Below are 17876 nucleotides of genomic sequence, written 5' to 3'. Positions count from 1 at the left end.
ATTCTATCTTTTTACTAGAATAATATTACTTTTTATTAAAAATAAATAGGGTAGAAATAGTATGTTGCTATAGTGTGGCTAGAGGGATTATAGATTCTATTTAGAATAGGGGCAGATACTTATATATCTATACTAGTATTAATGTTATATAATATATTATTAACCTTAGTATGCTTTGCGCATGCCTATGTATAGCTTACACATGCTCTGTATGTAGTCCTTAAATAGGTCCTGAATACACTTCTTAATACTCCCTTTATAGAGAGATCTATTTGAGTATCTAGTTCTATTAGTGATAACTGACCTAAACGTAATTCTTAGAATTCTCTTTATACTAGTACTAAGTATAGCTTAATACTCTATTACTATAAAGATTTATTTTATTGTCTAGCTTTATAATAGTAACTATTTAATCCTCTTATTTATTAGCTTTATTAGTTACTAACATGCTCTATTAGACTAGGGTTTATTAATTATAATAAGTATATAAATAATATACTAGGTTAATATAATTAATTTGGCTAGATATATATAGTTAAATCTATAAGCAAATTTAGGTCTTGCCTAATTAAGGCTAGTATATAATTTTCTATATTATTAGTATTAGAAATACTCTTTTTCTTATTAATTATTTATTAGTAGTTATAAGCTTATAATAATTATTATAAAGGCTTACTTATTAATAGTTATTTACTTGTAATAATTATATTATATAAACTAAGATTATTAATTAAATATAGTATGTTTTAAACTATTTAATATCTTATTATTTACTTTTATTTATAAAAGAAAAGTAATATTATTAGTAATAACATTTACTTCTTTATAAATTACTTTCTCTTCCTTTTATCTTAATTATAATAGCAAACTATAGTCTGCTCCTCTATAAGTGTCTCCTTCTAAATAGTGGCAGCTCTCTACTCCCTTGTAAGGATCTTCCTCTCTTACACAGTGGCAGCACTCTGCTCCTCTGTAAGGGTCTTCCTCTCCTGCACAGTAGCAGCACTCTGCTCCCTTGTAAGGGTCTTTCTCTCCTGCACGGTAGCAGCACTCTGCTCCCCTGTAAGGGTCTTCCTCTCTTGTACGGTAGCAGCAATCTACTCCCCTGTAAGGCTCTTCCTTTCCTGCATAGTGACAGCACTCTGCTCCTCTGTAAGGGTCTTTCTCTCCTGTCTTCTTTTATAGTAATAGTACTCTGTTTTCATGTAATAGACTCCTTTCTAATATTCTTATTCTTCTTCTTTAGACTTAGTAAAAGTATCTAAGAAGACTATCTATTAATAAAGAGCACTAAACTAAAGAATAAACTAAACTATATTAATAATTAGCTTTACTTATTATATAAAGGTCTTATAATTCTTATAAAAAGTAGTTATATACTTTTAAAGCGTAAAATATTAATAAATTTACTTATATTTTTTTAGACTTAAAAATGCGCCTAGATAATCTGACTTGCTTTAATATTCTTTATATTTAAATAGCTTATAATATTTTATATAACGTGGTTCATAAGCAGCCCGCTCATACAAGCAACCCGCCCACTTTGTTTTTATACCACAACTTTATAATTATTATACACTACTATAATACAAAAAAATTAATTATTTTTTATATATTTATGTTCTTTAGACATTTTTTTAGCCTTTTAACTAATTTATATAATATAATTAATTTTATTACTTTTTTTATAACGTATTAAGTCTAATGACTTAGTTTTTATAACACTTTTTTTTTAATCTTTTACTTAATTATTATTATATAGTCTTTTTTTATTTAATTAAATTATTCAGATTCTTTAAAATAAAAATACTTTTAACTTATAGATATGTTTTTTTAGTTCTTTAATACTTTATAAGAATTTTATTAGCCTTAAAAAGAGTGATTTAAGGCATATTCTATGTTTTTATAATATTTCAAATTAATATTTCTTGGCTTATATAAATAACTCTAACTCTAGAAAGAATTCTATCATATTAGGATTAAAGTTTATTATATTATTATATTTTAATTTTAGCTAATAGTTAAAAGATTATTATTTTAATAAAAAGTGGGCGGGTTGCTTGTATGGGCGGGCTGCTTGTGAACCACGTTAACTTATAAAGTTATTTAATTTAATTAATATTAAAAGATAGATCTTAATATACGTTATTTAAGATTATTAATTAAGAGTAACATATTATTTATATGTTATTTAAATATTAATTACTAGAGGATAGAAAAGTATTAATCTAGCAAAAGGAGTTCTTAATTAATAACAGGTTCAAGCTAGTTCGATTCAATTAAGTTGAAAGGCAACTTCTTAAGAGGTAAAGTCAATCAAATATAGTTAATTAGGGCGGACTGATTAATTTCTTCGCCGCAGAAGCTCTATATTTTATATAACGCTTAAGTTATCACGCCCTAGAAGTCACGGGCTCATTATACCCGGAATCTCTCTATATACTACTGTAACCGGGCTTATAACCTGTTAGAAATAGACAGGGCAGAAGCAGTATGTTGCTATGGCGTGGCCAGAGAGATTGTAGATTCTATCTAGAATAGGGGCAGATACTTATGTATCTGCACTAGCATTGATGTCATGTAATATATCACATGACCTTGGCGTGCCCTGCGCATGTCTGCGTACGGCCTACGCATGCTCTGTGTATGGCCCTCGAATAGGTCCCGAATGTACTTCTCAACACTTTTTACTAAAAGATAAGACTAGTTTTAAGGCCTAAGTATAAGTTAGGTAATAAAGAGTCAGGTAGTTTTTGTATTCTGGTATCCCCTAATTTGTTGTAATGTGCGGTTAGACATGTACGGTTATAAATCATATATGTTAGGTCCGCCTAATTATAGTGGATTTAGTCCAGCTTCTTTTTAAGAGAGTACTAACGCTAGATATTATAAGAAGGTATAAATCCTTTGTCCTAACTGTATTAATAATGTGTAGTCGCTTAATACAAGCTTACTAAGGGTATTTATAATTATATATAAATATTAATTAAGAATATACTTTAATAAGCTTAAATTTATTTAAAAAATAACAATAATATATAACTTTAAAAAAGACTAAGAATCTAATAAAGCTAATATAAAAAATTTAAAAATAAATATAAAAGTACTTAAAAATTATGTAAAAGCGATAGCAAGAGTAAGCGAATAAATACTATTAGAAGATTAATTTTAAAGAAGAAGACAAAATCTAGTTATTAATAAAGAATATCAATACAATAAGATTTTATAAAAAGCTAGATTTAAAATAGATTAGACTATTCTCTATTATAAAGAGACTTAGATAGAGCTTTTATTTAGAACTATTCTTATTAATACAGATTTATAATATGTTTTACGTATTTCTATTAATTAAAGACTTTACTAACACTTTACTAGACTAGATATATTTATAGTCTTTGCTAGTAGAAATAAAAGGAGAAAAGGCGTAAGAAGTCAAAGATATAATTAGTATTAAATAAGTAGGTAAGATCTTGAAAGTGTAAATAAAATGAGTAGATTAGCTAGAGGATTTATTTTACTATTTTATTATAAACTTTAAGGCCTCTAAAGACTTACTTAAAAATTATTTTAAAAGGCACTTAATAAAAAAGACACCTAATTAATTATGTTAAAGCTAAGTATAAAGAACTTAAAAGATATATTACGTAATAAATTTAGCTATATATATATAGTTGAATTTTGAACTAATCTAAAAGAGAAGTTATTAGGCTTAATAAAGAAATTTAAAAAGAAGTAAACTTATTTTTTTGCGCTTTTAATTAAGGGTAATTGATTTTCTAAAGAAGAAGGTAGTGTGATAAATAGAGCATTTTCTCTGCTATAGCGTAGGAAATACACATAACTAGCCACGCACTCAGATAGCAGCGCCGATGGCGTATTTATAATAGCACGCGGAACTCGTGCTGTTACGCTATTATGTCACCGATAGAGGCATTTGTACAGCACGTCGCTCCCCGTGTAGGAACTATGGGACAGCAGATTGGTATACCCCCTTTGGGGACTTATAATCTCCGCAAGAGGGAAGCTACCACTTCTGGCCCTGCGGATGCTCTGTTGGATCCTCCGCGCAGATTAGCTAGTAGCACCTCCAGCGCTCGATAGAGGAGTATATAGATCAGAGCGCTGGCCGCGCTGTAGATAGACTCTTTAGCTTACGTTTTAGCAATCTATAGACTATTGACTTATTTCAGTTTCGAGCCATTGCAACTAATAAGGCACTTATAAATAAAGAGATAGTAATAACGTAGAACAGTATAGATTACTTAGTTAGAATATAGACTCATAGTGACTTCATAAGATAACTAATCCTTAGGCCCTTTTTTAAAGAGAATACAACTGTCATAATCTATAATAAAGAGACCGCCACGAAAGAGCGAGCTTAATATTGATAAGCCCTACACTGAATACTCCCTCTGCTGTTAATAGTCATAAATTCGCAAGGAAAAAAAAATAATGTTCCAGATTTGCTGAGAATTTCCCAGAATGTCTTGCACCACTAGAGTATTAAGTGATATACATCTCAATAAATATTAAAGGACTGCTTGTTCTCACTTTTGCCGCTTGTATTCTTCGCAAGCCTCGTACTAATAAAGAATCAGTATTAGATATAATTCCTCGATTATTATATTACAAACAGGGCGATCAAACTCACCGCTTCTTTCACCATCGTCCTAGCTTCAGGGCATACCTTCCTTCCACACCCAGGTATGGCTTTAGGGTTCGTGTTAAACAGGCGCCACGCATAGGCATTCATCGGACCCTTAGCCAGCCAAGTCCAAAGCTCCCGGTCCTTCCACCACAGCCGTATTCCACGTGTAGTGAGCACGTGGTCCAGATTCTGATACAGCCCAGTTCCAGCAGCTTCGTGGAGGAAGCGGTAGAACGAATGCGCGTGATGGACGTAGCCGCTACGAACGGACCGTTCCTTCTGCCATGCCGTCCGGAACCAAGCGTGGTAGACGTCGACTTGGGCGTTCATCTTACTCGCCGGCGGGAGAAGAGCTGGTGAGCGGTAGGTACTTGGCCGTTGTTGCATCTCATACAGCCCTTTGGAATTGGCGGTTTCCGCTACCCAGATCTGAGTAACGGCGATAGCTGCAAGTTCCGAGACACACCAGACGCTTTCTTGGGGGGCTAGCCAGCTGAGAAATGCTATAGACGAGGCATGACGGGGAGGGAATATCATTTGGAACAGGCGAGGAAGGCGCGGCTGTTGCCTCTGACCGGAGTCACTACTGTTCTCTGTATCGTCCATCGACCGTTGCCGAGTGCCATCCCCAGCCCTTTTCAACGGCATTCCACACGCTCCGTCAATCTCTAGCTCAGGCATAATGCTGAAGTCCATCTCGTACCCCGTACAAAATATTACGGCGTCAACTTCCACCAAGGCGTCATCCGCGAGTAGTACCTGGTTCTCGCCAGCGAAGTCCTTGAAACCATGTAATGGAGTAATATCTCCCATGCGTATGGCAGGTATATAATCCTCCTGCACAGCCGGATGGACATGAGCTATGCTCGCACACGGAAGAAGCCGCCACTCCTCTCTCATCTTCTTCTCCGTGCGCTTCAATCTTTTAGCACGAGACTCACCGGGCCACACTTGCTCCGATCGTGCCGCGTGGGCAATCATTCTTTTCCGCATAAATCGATCCGCAAGAGGCCATGTCAGCCAAGGGATGGTGCTATCGAGGAAGTACTTCAGACGTAGATCAGGCCAAGTAAATTGCGAGTCTAGGGGAACCCCATCGTCGCCATGGCGGGACAACATGATGCGACCTCGCCGGTAGGACTGGTAAACCTTGGATGCTGACTTAGCTAGCGTGACGGATAATTCGCAGGCTGTATTGCCGTTGCCTACGACAAGAATGCGCTTCTGCTTCAATAACGCTGAACTAGAAATGAAGAGGACTTAGTCACGCCTTCAAAGCGGCATTGCCGTATAACAGAAGGACTCACTCCCTATAAGCCTGTGCGTGAAGCACAATCCCCTTGAACTTGTCACGATTTTTCATGGGCGGGAAAGCCGGGATTCCCTCGCAGCCGTGAGCAAACACCACTTTGTCAAAGGTCAGGATACTGTGCCCATCAGAGTTGATGATGTGGACATCCCAGGTGCTGTTCGACGCGTTTCGAACTACCACTTCGACAGTCGTGTGAAAGCGCACGTGTTGGAGAAGGTTGAAGTGCCGAGCGTATGACTCCAAGTAATCAGCAGCTCGAGCGCTCGTGAAATATGCAGGAGAATCTAAAAAGTGTAAGAGGTGAAGTAGCATGTTTTTGAGAGTAAAGGCCTGATGAAAGCAAACGCACCGTTTGGAAACGGGAAATCACTGAAGCCAGACTGGATCGATCAGATACATGTAAATCTTGCCCTGGTCGATCGATGAAATATCTTCAACTTGGCCCACTTACAACAAATTTGCTGGTGTTGGAAACTGTCTCATCTAAAACAGTGGTGAAAGTCGTGTTACTACTATAGGACCAGACCCCGCCGACCTTGTCCCGCCTCTCAAAGGCAGTGGCGTTGAAACCCTCTTCGCGCAGAGTCTTCAGAGCTGTGAGTCCTGCCGGACCTATGAAGTGTTGTCCAGATCAGTCTTAGCATTTGATGCCTGGAAAATTTCATACCTAAGCCAATGATGGCAATGTTAGTATTCTCCATATTGCTGTAGACAAGGAGTGTTAGTTGCTAGAGTGGGGCAACGTTCCCGGAGATAAATTTCCCAACATTCTGTCAGCCATATTTCGGCTAAATTTCAACCCGAGGCTTGTTTGCTCTGTTTACCTCGGCTATTTGCTGTGGCTATTTGCTTCGATTCTCCATAAATCTTTCATCCCCTTCATTTGCACAGTTTTATACTACAATCAGAGGACATTGTGGTGTAGGCGCTACGATAGTAAAGCTGTCACAAAACACCTTGTTTACACAGATCCTTATCGCCCTTGTACGACGGTACTATTGCTACTATGCAGCTTACCGTCACTATCAAGCTCACTATTACTATTCTAAATGTTTCTACTAGGCTGCTACATGGGCCGGGCCAACCCGGTGGTTGGCCGGGCCGGGTTTAACTGGCTGGGCCGGGTTTAACTATCCTGAGCCCAACCCGAAACCCGCCAAGGGCCCGCCAAGACCTTTTTTGGTTTTTATACTAATAATCTGTATAATAATGAATAAAAAGCATTATTTAAGAGAAAATAATACTATATCTATTCCTAATTAGGCTCACTAAACCTTAATTTACCTATTAATGTGCCAAGAAATTGCCAAGAACCCGCGGGCTTTCGGGCCGGGCTCAGCCCGACCTCCCTAAAACCCGGCCTGAAGCTTGGCGCTCTTTGCAGTTCTCAGATTCCTGCTATGCTACACGCCCCTTTAATAGGGGATAGGACGCCCATTTCGCTCGTTTAGGGCAGCTACTCTATCTGGCATTATTGAGATAGCCCTATTAATCTTATCCAGATTTATTTTATCCCACTCCTCTTAGATAGCTTAACGCAGAACAGCTTCTTTAAAGATGACCCCCCTGGACTTTAAGCGCTGCTTTATTATCCTTTAAATAGTCTTAATTGGATTGAGATCTGGCATATTAGCAGGATTCATTTTCTATTAGATCCCTAGATAGGCCTTGAGTGCTTTAACCTTATTAAGACCCTTGCTCTTACTACTATAAGGCATATTATTATTCTTAATTAAAACGTAATTTTTATCCTAATTAGGAGTAATGATTTGCTTAAGAATTACTATATAATTAGCTTGAATAAGCCGTCTCTTTATGACAGAGCTAGTATAGAAGTGGAGCTGGCCTTTAAAATTCTATCTAATAATAACGTATATATAGACTAATTAATTTTGATGTTTAAGCTTAAATTAAGTCTTTAATAAAGTATTTTATACTTTAAACTCTAATTAATAATTAATTTAAGTCTATTATTATAAATAAGTAGTAAAATAAGATTTACTATATTATTAAAACTTCTTAAATTGCTTTCATTACTAATATTAATGTTTAAATCCCTATATAATTTAAGTATTAATATATATTTATAAAAGCATTTTTTTACACAGCTATATAGGTCTTTATACTAAAATCATTTATATTTCTTTAGATAATACGTTCAGAGCTATTAACTATACTAATAGTCTTTGCGACCTTAAAATGGCTAGAAGAAGCGAAGCCAAAATTGGCATCTTCTACTGCCTTAATTGCTTCGCATTTGTACAGAGCAAGTATTCGTTTTCGGCCTCGATTATGGACTTTCTCGCCGCGGCGCGCAGTTCCTTCTTTAAGGATTTGATAGCCAGTTCGACTGGCTATATTATGTATCTTAAATAGCTCTGTACGGGGTAATTTGCCAGCTGTGTGGCGTGCGTCAGCAAGAAGGCGCGCTCGGCGCGGCGTATCAAGTATCGATTTTTTCCTCCGTGGGGCTGCAGGGGAAGGAGGATCAATCGAACAAGACTTTCTGCAGACGTGGCGTCTATTTCCTCGTTCAGAATCCATTGTTCCCTAAATTTGAGTGAGTATTGGTAGAGAAATAGAGGAATGAAGAAGGGGGGGAGAGGAAGGGGATCTGAGAACTGCAAAGAATTTTGGCGCCAAGCTTCGGCCCAACCCGGCCTATGTAGCACCCTAGTTTCTACGAGTTCTATTTATTCAATAGCTTCCATTTCATTCTATTCTATATTTCTCAGTTTAATTTTACGAACTATAGTCTGTACAACCTTCAATCTATGCCAGCGAGGCGTCAGGCGGGGATTGATGGAAACGGAATGCCTACTCGATATTAGTCTCAATCACGTAATTAAACTAGTTCTGATCGAGCGATTTGGGGCAACTTATACTAACTTTGACGAGTAATACTAGGGTAGCGCTTAAACTACATAGGCCTCTGACCGTAGTAAGCTTTTTCTACGGTTTAATTCGCTCTTTTGCGGCCAGAGACGGCCTGGTACTGTACGGTGGTAATGGTGGCGACAGTTACCTTTGTGGATATAAATACGCTCTTTTTGCTCCGTAGATTTTGAATAAAAACAACTTGGCACTCCAAGTTGACACATTCTCTGAGAAATAGATGCAGAAAGCGAAGATTAGTGATGGATGATAGTGGTAGTCCTCTAAATACCGTACAAGAAACTAACAGCCACAACTCTCACAACGTCGACTACATACGTAGTTGTCTTCGCAAAGGCCCTCCTCGGTAACCCAATTTCAGAAGGTTGCATAAGTGGGAAATGGAAATACATATAACTCGTTAGGTTTTACTGCATATCCAACCAGCTTTCACCAATCAGGGTTTAAGCCATCACCGATCGTGATGTGATGCGTGTCGCTTGCCTAACGAACCACTCAGCTACGAAGCAGCCACCAAGTATTATTTGATTTCAGTCAAAGTTTTTTTACGGAGTATGTCCTGTCCAACCTGATAGAAAAGTACTATAGGATCAGTGGGGAAAGAAAGGCTCCAACATGTACAAGCACCGGCCCTTAGCGAATCAATATATCCGCATATGCGTGCTTAACCCTGGTCAGTTCGACGACGAAATTGCCATCACCCTCCGCGCCGAACAACTCGACTCACAAAGACCTCCGCCATACGAAGCCATATCGTACTACTGGGACTGAACTATCTCCATGAGTAAGGTGCGCGTTGTAGACGGCAGGGGCGCGGTTGGCGACGTCGAGTGCGCCGTGACGCATAACCTCGAAATCGCCCTGCGCTATCTCCGCTATGCTGCAAACCTGCACACAATCTGGGTCGACTCCATCTGCATCGACCATTCTAACAACAAAGAAAAGGGGCTCCAGATCAATTTGATGGGCGAGATTTACCGACTGGCCGCACGGGTCATCGTCTGGCTGGGGCCCGAAGAAAACAAGAGCGGTCGTGCCATAGACATGCTTGAGGATATGGGCTCGCAGGTCGACTTCCATCCAGGAGCTTTCAGCATCACGCCCTCTAGCCAGGCCCGCGACCGTCGCTGGGGCGATATGGCACTGGATCTACCGTATAACGAGGAGGATCTCACCTGCCTATACCACCTGCTTTGCCGGGCTTGGTTCGAAGGACTCTGGGTCCGGCAGGAGATTCTCCTTGCCAATTCCACTGCCATTGCTGTCTGCGGATTTCGAGATGTGTCCTGGTGTGGACCGGATGTCACGTGATATATAGCGCTGCAACAAACGCTACTGGATTCTGCGCGTCTTCGATGAATTTGCTGGTTATCAAACAGTGGCGTATTGTGCGACGTCTTGAATGCGTTTTATCACAGATTTGTTACGCGTTTCGCCTCGAATTAACATGTATTTTTAGTATTGACGTTTCGCGCTATTTCGCATGGATTGGCAGTTTGATATGGCAATTTGGTATGTATAAATAGGCTCTCCTTGCGCGGTCAATTAGAGAGAACAACTTGCTATTCAGATTCTATTCTCCTGATTAGTCAGCAACGTTCGACAGTTATGAGCCCGGTTGCCTCCTGAGACGTACAAGTTGTGACTCATTTGTGCCCTTTTTTTGTCTATATCTGATTACCTGTTTGAGATTCTTGATATCCGACATCAAGATGACTTCCTCCACCTCTTCCTTGACGAAAGTCAGCATTATCCTTTCTAAACCAGAGGATTGGGATGAATGGATGCTGATTATCTATACCATGGCCCGAAATGGAGATGTTAAGGACCTGATTGACCCTAACCTGGCAGCAGAACCTCCTTAACTGATTGAACCAAGGAGGCCAACTGCTCCAGACGTTAAGTCAGGCGCTGCTGCCATCACAGGGCTTGACCCTAGAGAGCAGAAGTTGTACAGCGTCCTTCAAGAGGATTATAAGTATGATATAATGAAATATAGAGATCGTCAGAGTGCTCTAAGTAGCATTCAGGACTTTATACTGACTCGAGTAGATTAACAGCATCTTCTCCTCCTTAAGGGCAAGGTATCTGTGTATCAGATGCTTACTGCTCTAAAGAAGAGGCTTGCTCTAACAGATAAGGCACATGAAATAGACGTTATTTAACGCTATAGAGATCTTTAGAGGGCGCTAAAGTATTAGCAGATTGACAAATGGCTCTTATAGTAAGAGAGAGTATATATAGAGGCTAAGCAGCTCTTTCTCCTAAACGTTTAGAAGGAGCGTCCCTTGTACGACTTCTTAAACGCCTTAAGGCCTGTGAATATAATATTTGTAGCTAATCAAGAAGCTATTATAAAGGAGCGAATTCATTATAAAAAGGATCTGCTAACAGTTCTAGATATACTAGAGAACTATCGAAACCATGTATAAATCTTAAAGGCCTTCTTAAATAAGGGCTCCTTTTATATAGTATTTGCTACGTTCTAAGAAAGCTTAGAGGATAAAGAAAAAAAGAAGCTGAAATGCCTCTATAAAGAAGAGCACTTGTTTAAGGAATACCTCTATCTTATAGAATCTCTCAGAGCGTCCTTATAGATTCTAGACACAGAAATCTAACAGAAGATTAATAAGAAGCTAGAGAAGATACTAAAGCTTAAAGCTATAGTAGAAAAAGCTTAGAAGTAAGCAAAAGAACAGAAGAAGAGTAATAAGAAAAAGGAGAAATTAACAGAAAAGCCTGTTATAACTATAAGTGCTTTTGCTATTAAATTCTTCTTATATAAGCTTAAGAACTATTAGACGCTTAATTCTAGTATTAATATACATGTTTATAATAGTTATATACGCTTTAAATTTAAGTATATAATTACTAAAAAAGATATGCTAATAGCTAACAAAACAACATATATTATTAAAGTATTTAAACGTATCAAAATAATTATTAAAACCCTGAACAGCTTAGCTTTTATTAAGCTTTTAAATATAGCATTAGTACCAGGTTTACTAACAAATCTAATATGCCTATAACGGTTTACAAAAAAGAGCGTCTACTAGGATACGCAGAATAAGCGTCTTTATTAAAATAGATAGACTTTCTGCTATACTTAGTCTATAGACAACTACTAGGTCCTTAAATATAGACCTCCTAAGCCTTTAGACGATTCTAGAGCTATATTTGCTTTAAATAAGCCTTCTAAAGCCCTAAAGGCCCTTATAGAGGTGACAGCAACTAAATAACACAAGATTCTTACTTATATAAGGCCAGAATCTATCGCTCATCTTGAGCAGAGCGTGGAAGGAGCAAAAGTTATAAGAAGAGCTCCTTCTACTACTAATTATACGACCTATTTGCTAACAAAGGCGCATGAGTTAGTATTAAGGCGTACGGATTAAGAGGAGCCTACTATAAAGCCTCTCTCTTAAATAGGGTACAACCTAATAGCTATAACGCCTATATATAATAAGGATAAATAGGTAAGTCATTTCTTCTGCTTTATAACAAATATAGACTTTGTTTATACTTATTCAAAAAAGAATTATGCTGTAAAGATTATTAAGGAGTTTCTTAAGATGACTAAAATAAGATATAGTGCTATTGTGCACTTTATATAAACTGACAAAGAGCATACGCTCAGAAAAGCTTATGCTAAGGTTATAAAGAAGTACAAAATTACTATAGAATATTCTGCTCTTTATACCGCTGTATAGAATAGTAATATAAAGAGAGCTAGAGGGGTACTGATTTTGTGTGCTTACGCTTTATAAATAAGAGCAAAATTGCTAGATAAGCTGTGGCTAAAAGCGTTTAAAACAGTAGGCTATCTTAATAATCGTACGCTAAAGAGAGGCCTTAGGTAGAAGACGCCTTTAGAAGCTATTTTAAAGAAGCGTCTACAGCTATCTTATCTTTATCTGTATAGCTATAAAGCCTATCCTGTTTAAAAGAATATCTTATACTTTTATAAGCTTAAACTAAGGGCTTTAATAAGGTACTTAGTAAGGTATAATTCTATAAATATCTATTAGATATAAATATTAAGCTAAGGCAGAGTTATATAAATAAGAGACATTATATTTAATAAATGCCTGTTTTATAATTCAAAAGAGCTAGATTCTAGCTATCTCTTAACTACAGAAATTAAGGATATTATTAAGGTTATTAAGATGCTAGAACCAAGTTATATAGCTTTAAGAACTCTAATAAATAATAATATTAATAATTCTGAGCCTCTTTAGCTTTCTGACGCTTTTAGAGATAAAGAAGAAGATACTATTAAAGTCACAAATAGTGTTAATAATACTAAGTAAGAGGAGGAGGAACTCTAATACTATCTAACGCCAGAAATAATGCCTAAACAAAATTTTAAAGAGCGTATAACTAAAACTAGTATATAAGTAACTAACTTGTAAGTGATTTACACAGGCAAAATTTCTACTGATTTTAACACACAAAATATTTTATCAAGTTGTATAAAAGGCACTAAACGCTAAAAGGCCTATGCTATAACGCTAACACATTTATCTGATTTTTCTGTATACTATTCTGCCTTTTCTGTCAGCTTAAGTAGATCTAAGAGGCAACTCTATTATAACTCTCTGTCACCTGAACCTCGCTTATAAAAGTAGATAACAAAGCATTAATTTGCTAACAAATTTAGAAACGCTATAGAGAAGAAGATTAGCAAACTAGCAAAGAAAAGGATATATAAGATTGTTCTAAAGGATATACAGAAGGAGATACTGCCCTTAACCTAGATATTTAAGTACAAATTTAATACTAATAATTATCTAGAGAAGTTTAAAGCACGCTTATGCGTACAAGAAGATCTCTAGACGACTAAGCAGGATATATATGCTGCTATACTTACTACAAGAACTCTTAAAGCTCTTATAGTAATAACTATTATATTTAATCTAAATATAATATAATATAACACTATTAATACCTTTACTAATAGCTTTCTTAAAGACGAAATCTATTATTACTGCCCTAAGAGTTTTACAAGAGTTAAATATGTTTAAAAGCTATAAAGGGCGTTATATAGCTTAAAGCAGTCATTACTTTTATAGTATAAGCATCTTATAAAAGCTTTAAAGAAATTAGGACTTTATTTAGTACCTAAAGTTAATTATCTTTATATAAATAAATATCTTATTCTCTTCTTTTATATTAATAATATTATTCTGCTATATATAAAGTAAAATTCTAATAAGCGCAAGGCTTTTAAGGCTGCCTTACTTAAATAGTTTAAAATAAAGTCTCTTAAAGAGCTGAAATAGTTCTTTAATATATAAATTCTATAGGATAAAGATAAACAGCAAATTTAGCTATATTAGGACTCTTATATCTATAAAATAGCTACTAAATTTAACCTAGCTGACTTAAAAGAAGCTCTAAAAACGCTACTCCTTATAAATAATAATAAAGACTCTAATCTATAGTATATACACACATTTTAGAATAGAATTAGCTCCTTAAACTTTGCTGTAGTTATTACTTGACTAGATATAGTATTCCTAATGTTAAAGTTAGCATAGAATTTAAAGAACCTCTCTGTAACTTATATAGCTATTACTAATTATGTTATAGTCTATCTTTATACTATGCAAAACTACGCTATTAAATATAATAATAAAGCTATTACACAAATCTTTATAGCATTAAGTAACGTAATATATATAGATAACAAAAGTTAATATAATTTAGATAGCTATCTTTTTTAGTTATATAGCGGTGCTATTAACTAGCGTGCTATGAAACAGTATATAATTATAACTTCTAGCACTAAAGCAGAGCTATTAGCGCTTTTAAGGGCGGCTAAAGAGATAATTTAGTAGAGACGCTTCTTCATGTTAATTTGATTTGATACGCAGTAAGAGATAGTTGACGTTTTGAAACTCGATACGAAGCTGCGGCATATCGATATCCACCAGCACTGGCTGCGTCAAGAAGTTCAGGCCAAAAGAGTGCTCGTACGATGGCTACCAACTGCTGATATGCCTGCTGACGGAATGACGAAACAACTGACCAGGCAGAAGCAGGAGAGATTCGTCAAACAGCTGAATTTGGTAGACATCTCGGAGAAGCTATCCATAACCCCAATTAGGAAATCCAACGAACTTCAGGCTTAACAGGGTGCCTCTTGAACCTGAGGGGGGTATATAGACCGGATGTCACGTGATATATAGTGCTGCAACAAACGCTACTGGATTCTGCGCGTTTTTGATGAATTTGCTGATTATCAAACAGTGGCGTATGATGCGACGTCTTGAATGCGTTTTATCACAGATTTGTTACGCGTTTCGCCTCGAATTAACATGTATTTTTAGTATTGACGTTTCGCGCTATTTCGCATGGATTGGCAGTTTGATATGGCAATTTGGTATGTATAAATAGGCTCTCCTTGCGCGGTCAATTAGATAGAACAACTTGCTATTCAGATTCTATTCTCCTGATTAGTCAGCAACGTTCGACACCTGGCCAACGTTTCAGCGCGGACTGGCATGCATCTACACGAAAGGTCTCAATTATTTCCCTTTCGAAGACGAGCTGGCCGAACGACTCGACATGGTCCGGACGCTGCTCTTCGGCCCGCAAGGCGTGGCTCTGAGTTCGCTAAGACGTGACTTTGGAATGCTGCTGTGTGCGGATCCCAGAGATAGGGTGTATGCCATCCTGGCCATCCTGTGTCAATGATTTGAGGCCCTAGACGTCCAGACTAATTACGATCAGACAGTGGCTCAAGTGTATCAGGACTTTGTGACCAGGTATATACGACACTCTGGCGATATCAACTTTCTCACTGTCTGTCACCTGAAAGAGCTTCCATTGGAGACACCCAGCTGGGTTCCCGACTGGTCGAATCGCGTCAGAACGTGAGTGGAAACGCGCATTTGGTGAGCAAGCGCCATGTTCGCCTCGGGACACTTGGACTCCCTACTGCCTGTCCCTATTGACGGGAAGCTCGAGCTGGTGGGCGTGAAGCTGGGGACGATCCGAGGACTTCAACAAACACCTTTGGGAAAGCCAACCACAGACAGTGAAATGGCAGGCCTTGCGCACAGCATTCTATCAATGGAGTTGCTTAAGTTCGACTATGTCGCTGGTGGCACGGTCTTGGAAGCCTACGTCCGCACCATGTGCCTTGAGGCCTTCGCGGAGAACTTCTCCCCACCTCTTGAGCACATTCCTGGGCTAGATTCGAGCATCGTGGCAGTGGACCAGATCCTTTCTCCTAAAGCCGGCAACCAACACACCACAGACGGATTGTCTCGGTTCTTGTCAAGTATGTATATAACTCTAGGCGGAAGGTGTATCTACAAGACTGACTCGGGCTATATCGGCCTGGGTCCCGTGCAAATTCACGTCGGTGACATACTATGCGTTCTTCTCGGTTCTAATATGCCCCCGATCTTGCGGCACACGGACGGCCATATAAATCAGTACCACCTCGTCGGGATTTGCTACACATGTGGCGTAAGTAGCGGCGAGGCCTTCTTGGGACCGCTCCCTAAGCATATTAGAGTGGTTCAGAAAGGGGAAGGGCATGGGCCTAAGTCCAGCCAGCAGTGGCGCCGGACGTTTCTTGACGCTAGGACCGGCAACTCGTCAAAAATGGACCCTAGGTTGAGTTCTTGGCCTATTGATCAGGAGCACTATCGCAAAATGATAGATCAAAGGCACAAACATTTTTTACAGGTTAAGCCGGACATTCTAATAAAAAGAGGAATAAGTCTTCAATCATTTACTTTAGTATAAAAATGATAATAAATCAAGTATAATTTTTATAAAGATGCATTGTACAGTACTAGTTCAAAAGTATCCGACCAACCCCACTTTCACACCTCACCAACGTTTCTTATCTCCTTCATACAAATTACTATAGCAACTTCAAGACTTTATGGATTTTGTTGAAAATTGGCTCAAATTGTGTGCTAATATCTAAGGAACGAAGCTGGCCTATTTTCCTAAATTGGAAATTAGATCTTAATATCTGGTGTACTAACCTTTCGCTGCAATCACCGTATTGATATAGGTATCCATGCTCTTGATCAAAGTATGTATAGCTTCTTCATTAATTGCGTCTCAACCGTCGCGAATAGCTCAAAATAAGCGTTAATAGTCCTCCTCACATTTACCTATTTTATTAAGTTTAGGATAATGATCCTGAATCTACTGCTTAAGTTACGCCTAAAGGTGTTTAATTAGGTTTGAATCTGGACTATAGAATGGCTAATCCATTAATAGTATACCTTTATCTTCAAACTATTTCTTAATCTTTTTAGCTATATAAATAAAGGTGTTATCCTATATAAATGTCATCTCTAATTGCTATGTTCAAGGTAATTAGTTGTTAAGAATAGTAAGGTAAGAGTTAACAGTATATCCTTACTTCTCTGTATTAGAATTTTAGTCTATTATTATTATATTTAAATACTTATTATTCTAAATAGCCCTTTATATTATAATACTAATATTTTTGTCTTTTTTATAGAGATTAATTATATTCTTTTTATAATGTTATTATAGTATACAAAAGACTTAATTTTAATATAAATATTATTTTACTTTATTTATTTTATATCTAATTTTTTTGTTTTAAATACTAAGCTAGACGTTTAGTAACTAATTAAGAAATTAATAAAGGTCTCTTTTTACTGATCTAATTAGTAACGCCCTTATTTTTAAGTATTCAATAAAGGGTACTCTAAGAAATCTTTACTCTAACTTTAAGGGCTAATGCGTGATAAGTAATCTTTGAATTCATTTATATAATGTATAGAATATTGCATTTTTAAATGCGATTCAAGATAAGAGGTTGTCCTTTTTAAGGCAAGCTTGTGCTATTGAATAAATATTTAAACTTTCTTTTTCCTTTTTAGTATAATTCCTAAAATATATATATCTTTTATACTCTTTATAGTAAGAGTATAATTAATCTAAATATAAGAAGTATTTATAAGGTTCTTATTAAATATAATATTCTGATATTATAGTAAAAGGGTTTTTAACTTTAGC

General features: G+C 37.0%; 3 protein-coding genes across 3 annotated transcripts; 2 read left to right on the top strand and 1 right to left on the bottom strand.

Moving 5' to 3' along the window:
- Positions 1-4547: 4547 nt before the first annotated feature.
- Positions 4548-6661, bottom strand: EPUS_09222 (uncharacterized protein; the record flags this gene model as incomplete). Its single annotated transcript, XM_007805686.1, has 6 exons — positions 4548-4583; positions 4652-5891; positions 5956-6244; positions 6310-6340; positions 6412-6572; positions 6628-6661. The coding sequence occupies 6 exons, from the start codon at positions 6659-6661 to the stop codon at positions 4548-4550; spliced, it is 1791 nt and encodes a 596-aa protein (XP_007803877.1).
- Positions 6662-9635: 2974 nt separating this feature from the next.
- Positions 9636-10166, top strand: EPUS_09221 (uncharacterized protein; the record flags this gene model as incomplete). The annotated part of the gene is made up of 1 exon (XM_007805685.1): positions 9636-10166. One exon carries the CDS (start codon positions 9636-9638, stop codon positions 10164-10166), a length of 531 nt encoding a protein of 176 aa, XP_007803876.1.
- Positions 10167-15767: 5601 nt separating this feature from the next.
- EPUS_09220 (uncharacterized protein) lies at positions 15768-16488 on the top strand (the record flags this gene model as incomplete). Its single annotated transcript, XM_007805684.1, has 2 exons — positions 15768-16143; positions 16382-16488. The coding sequence occupies 2 exons, from the start codon at positions 15768-15770 to the stop codon at positions 16486-16488; spliced, it is 483 nt and encodes a 160-aa protein (XP_007803875.1).
- Positions 16489-17876: the final 1388 nt, after the last annotated feature.

This window comes from Endocarpon pusillum (genome assembly GCF_000464535.1).
Source record: "Endocarpon pusillum Z07020 unplaced genomic scaffold scaffold4418, whole genome shotgun sequence".
Taxonomy (NCBI): Eukaryota; Fungi; Ascomycota; class Eurotiomycetes; order Verrucariales; family Verrucariaceae; genus Endocarpon; species Endocarpon pusillum.
This window is presented reverse-complemented; position numbering and strand designations above follow the sequence as displayed.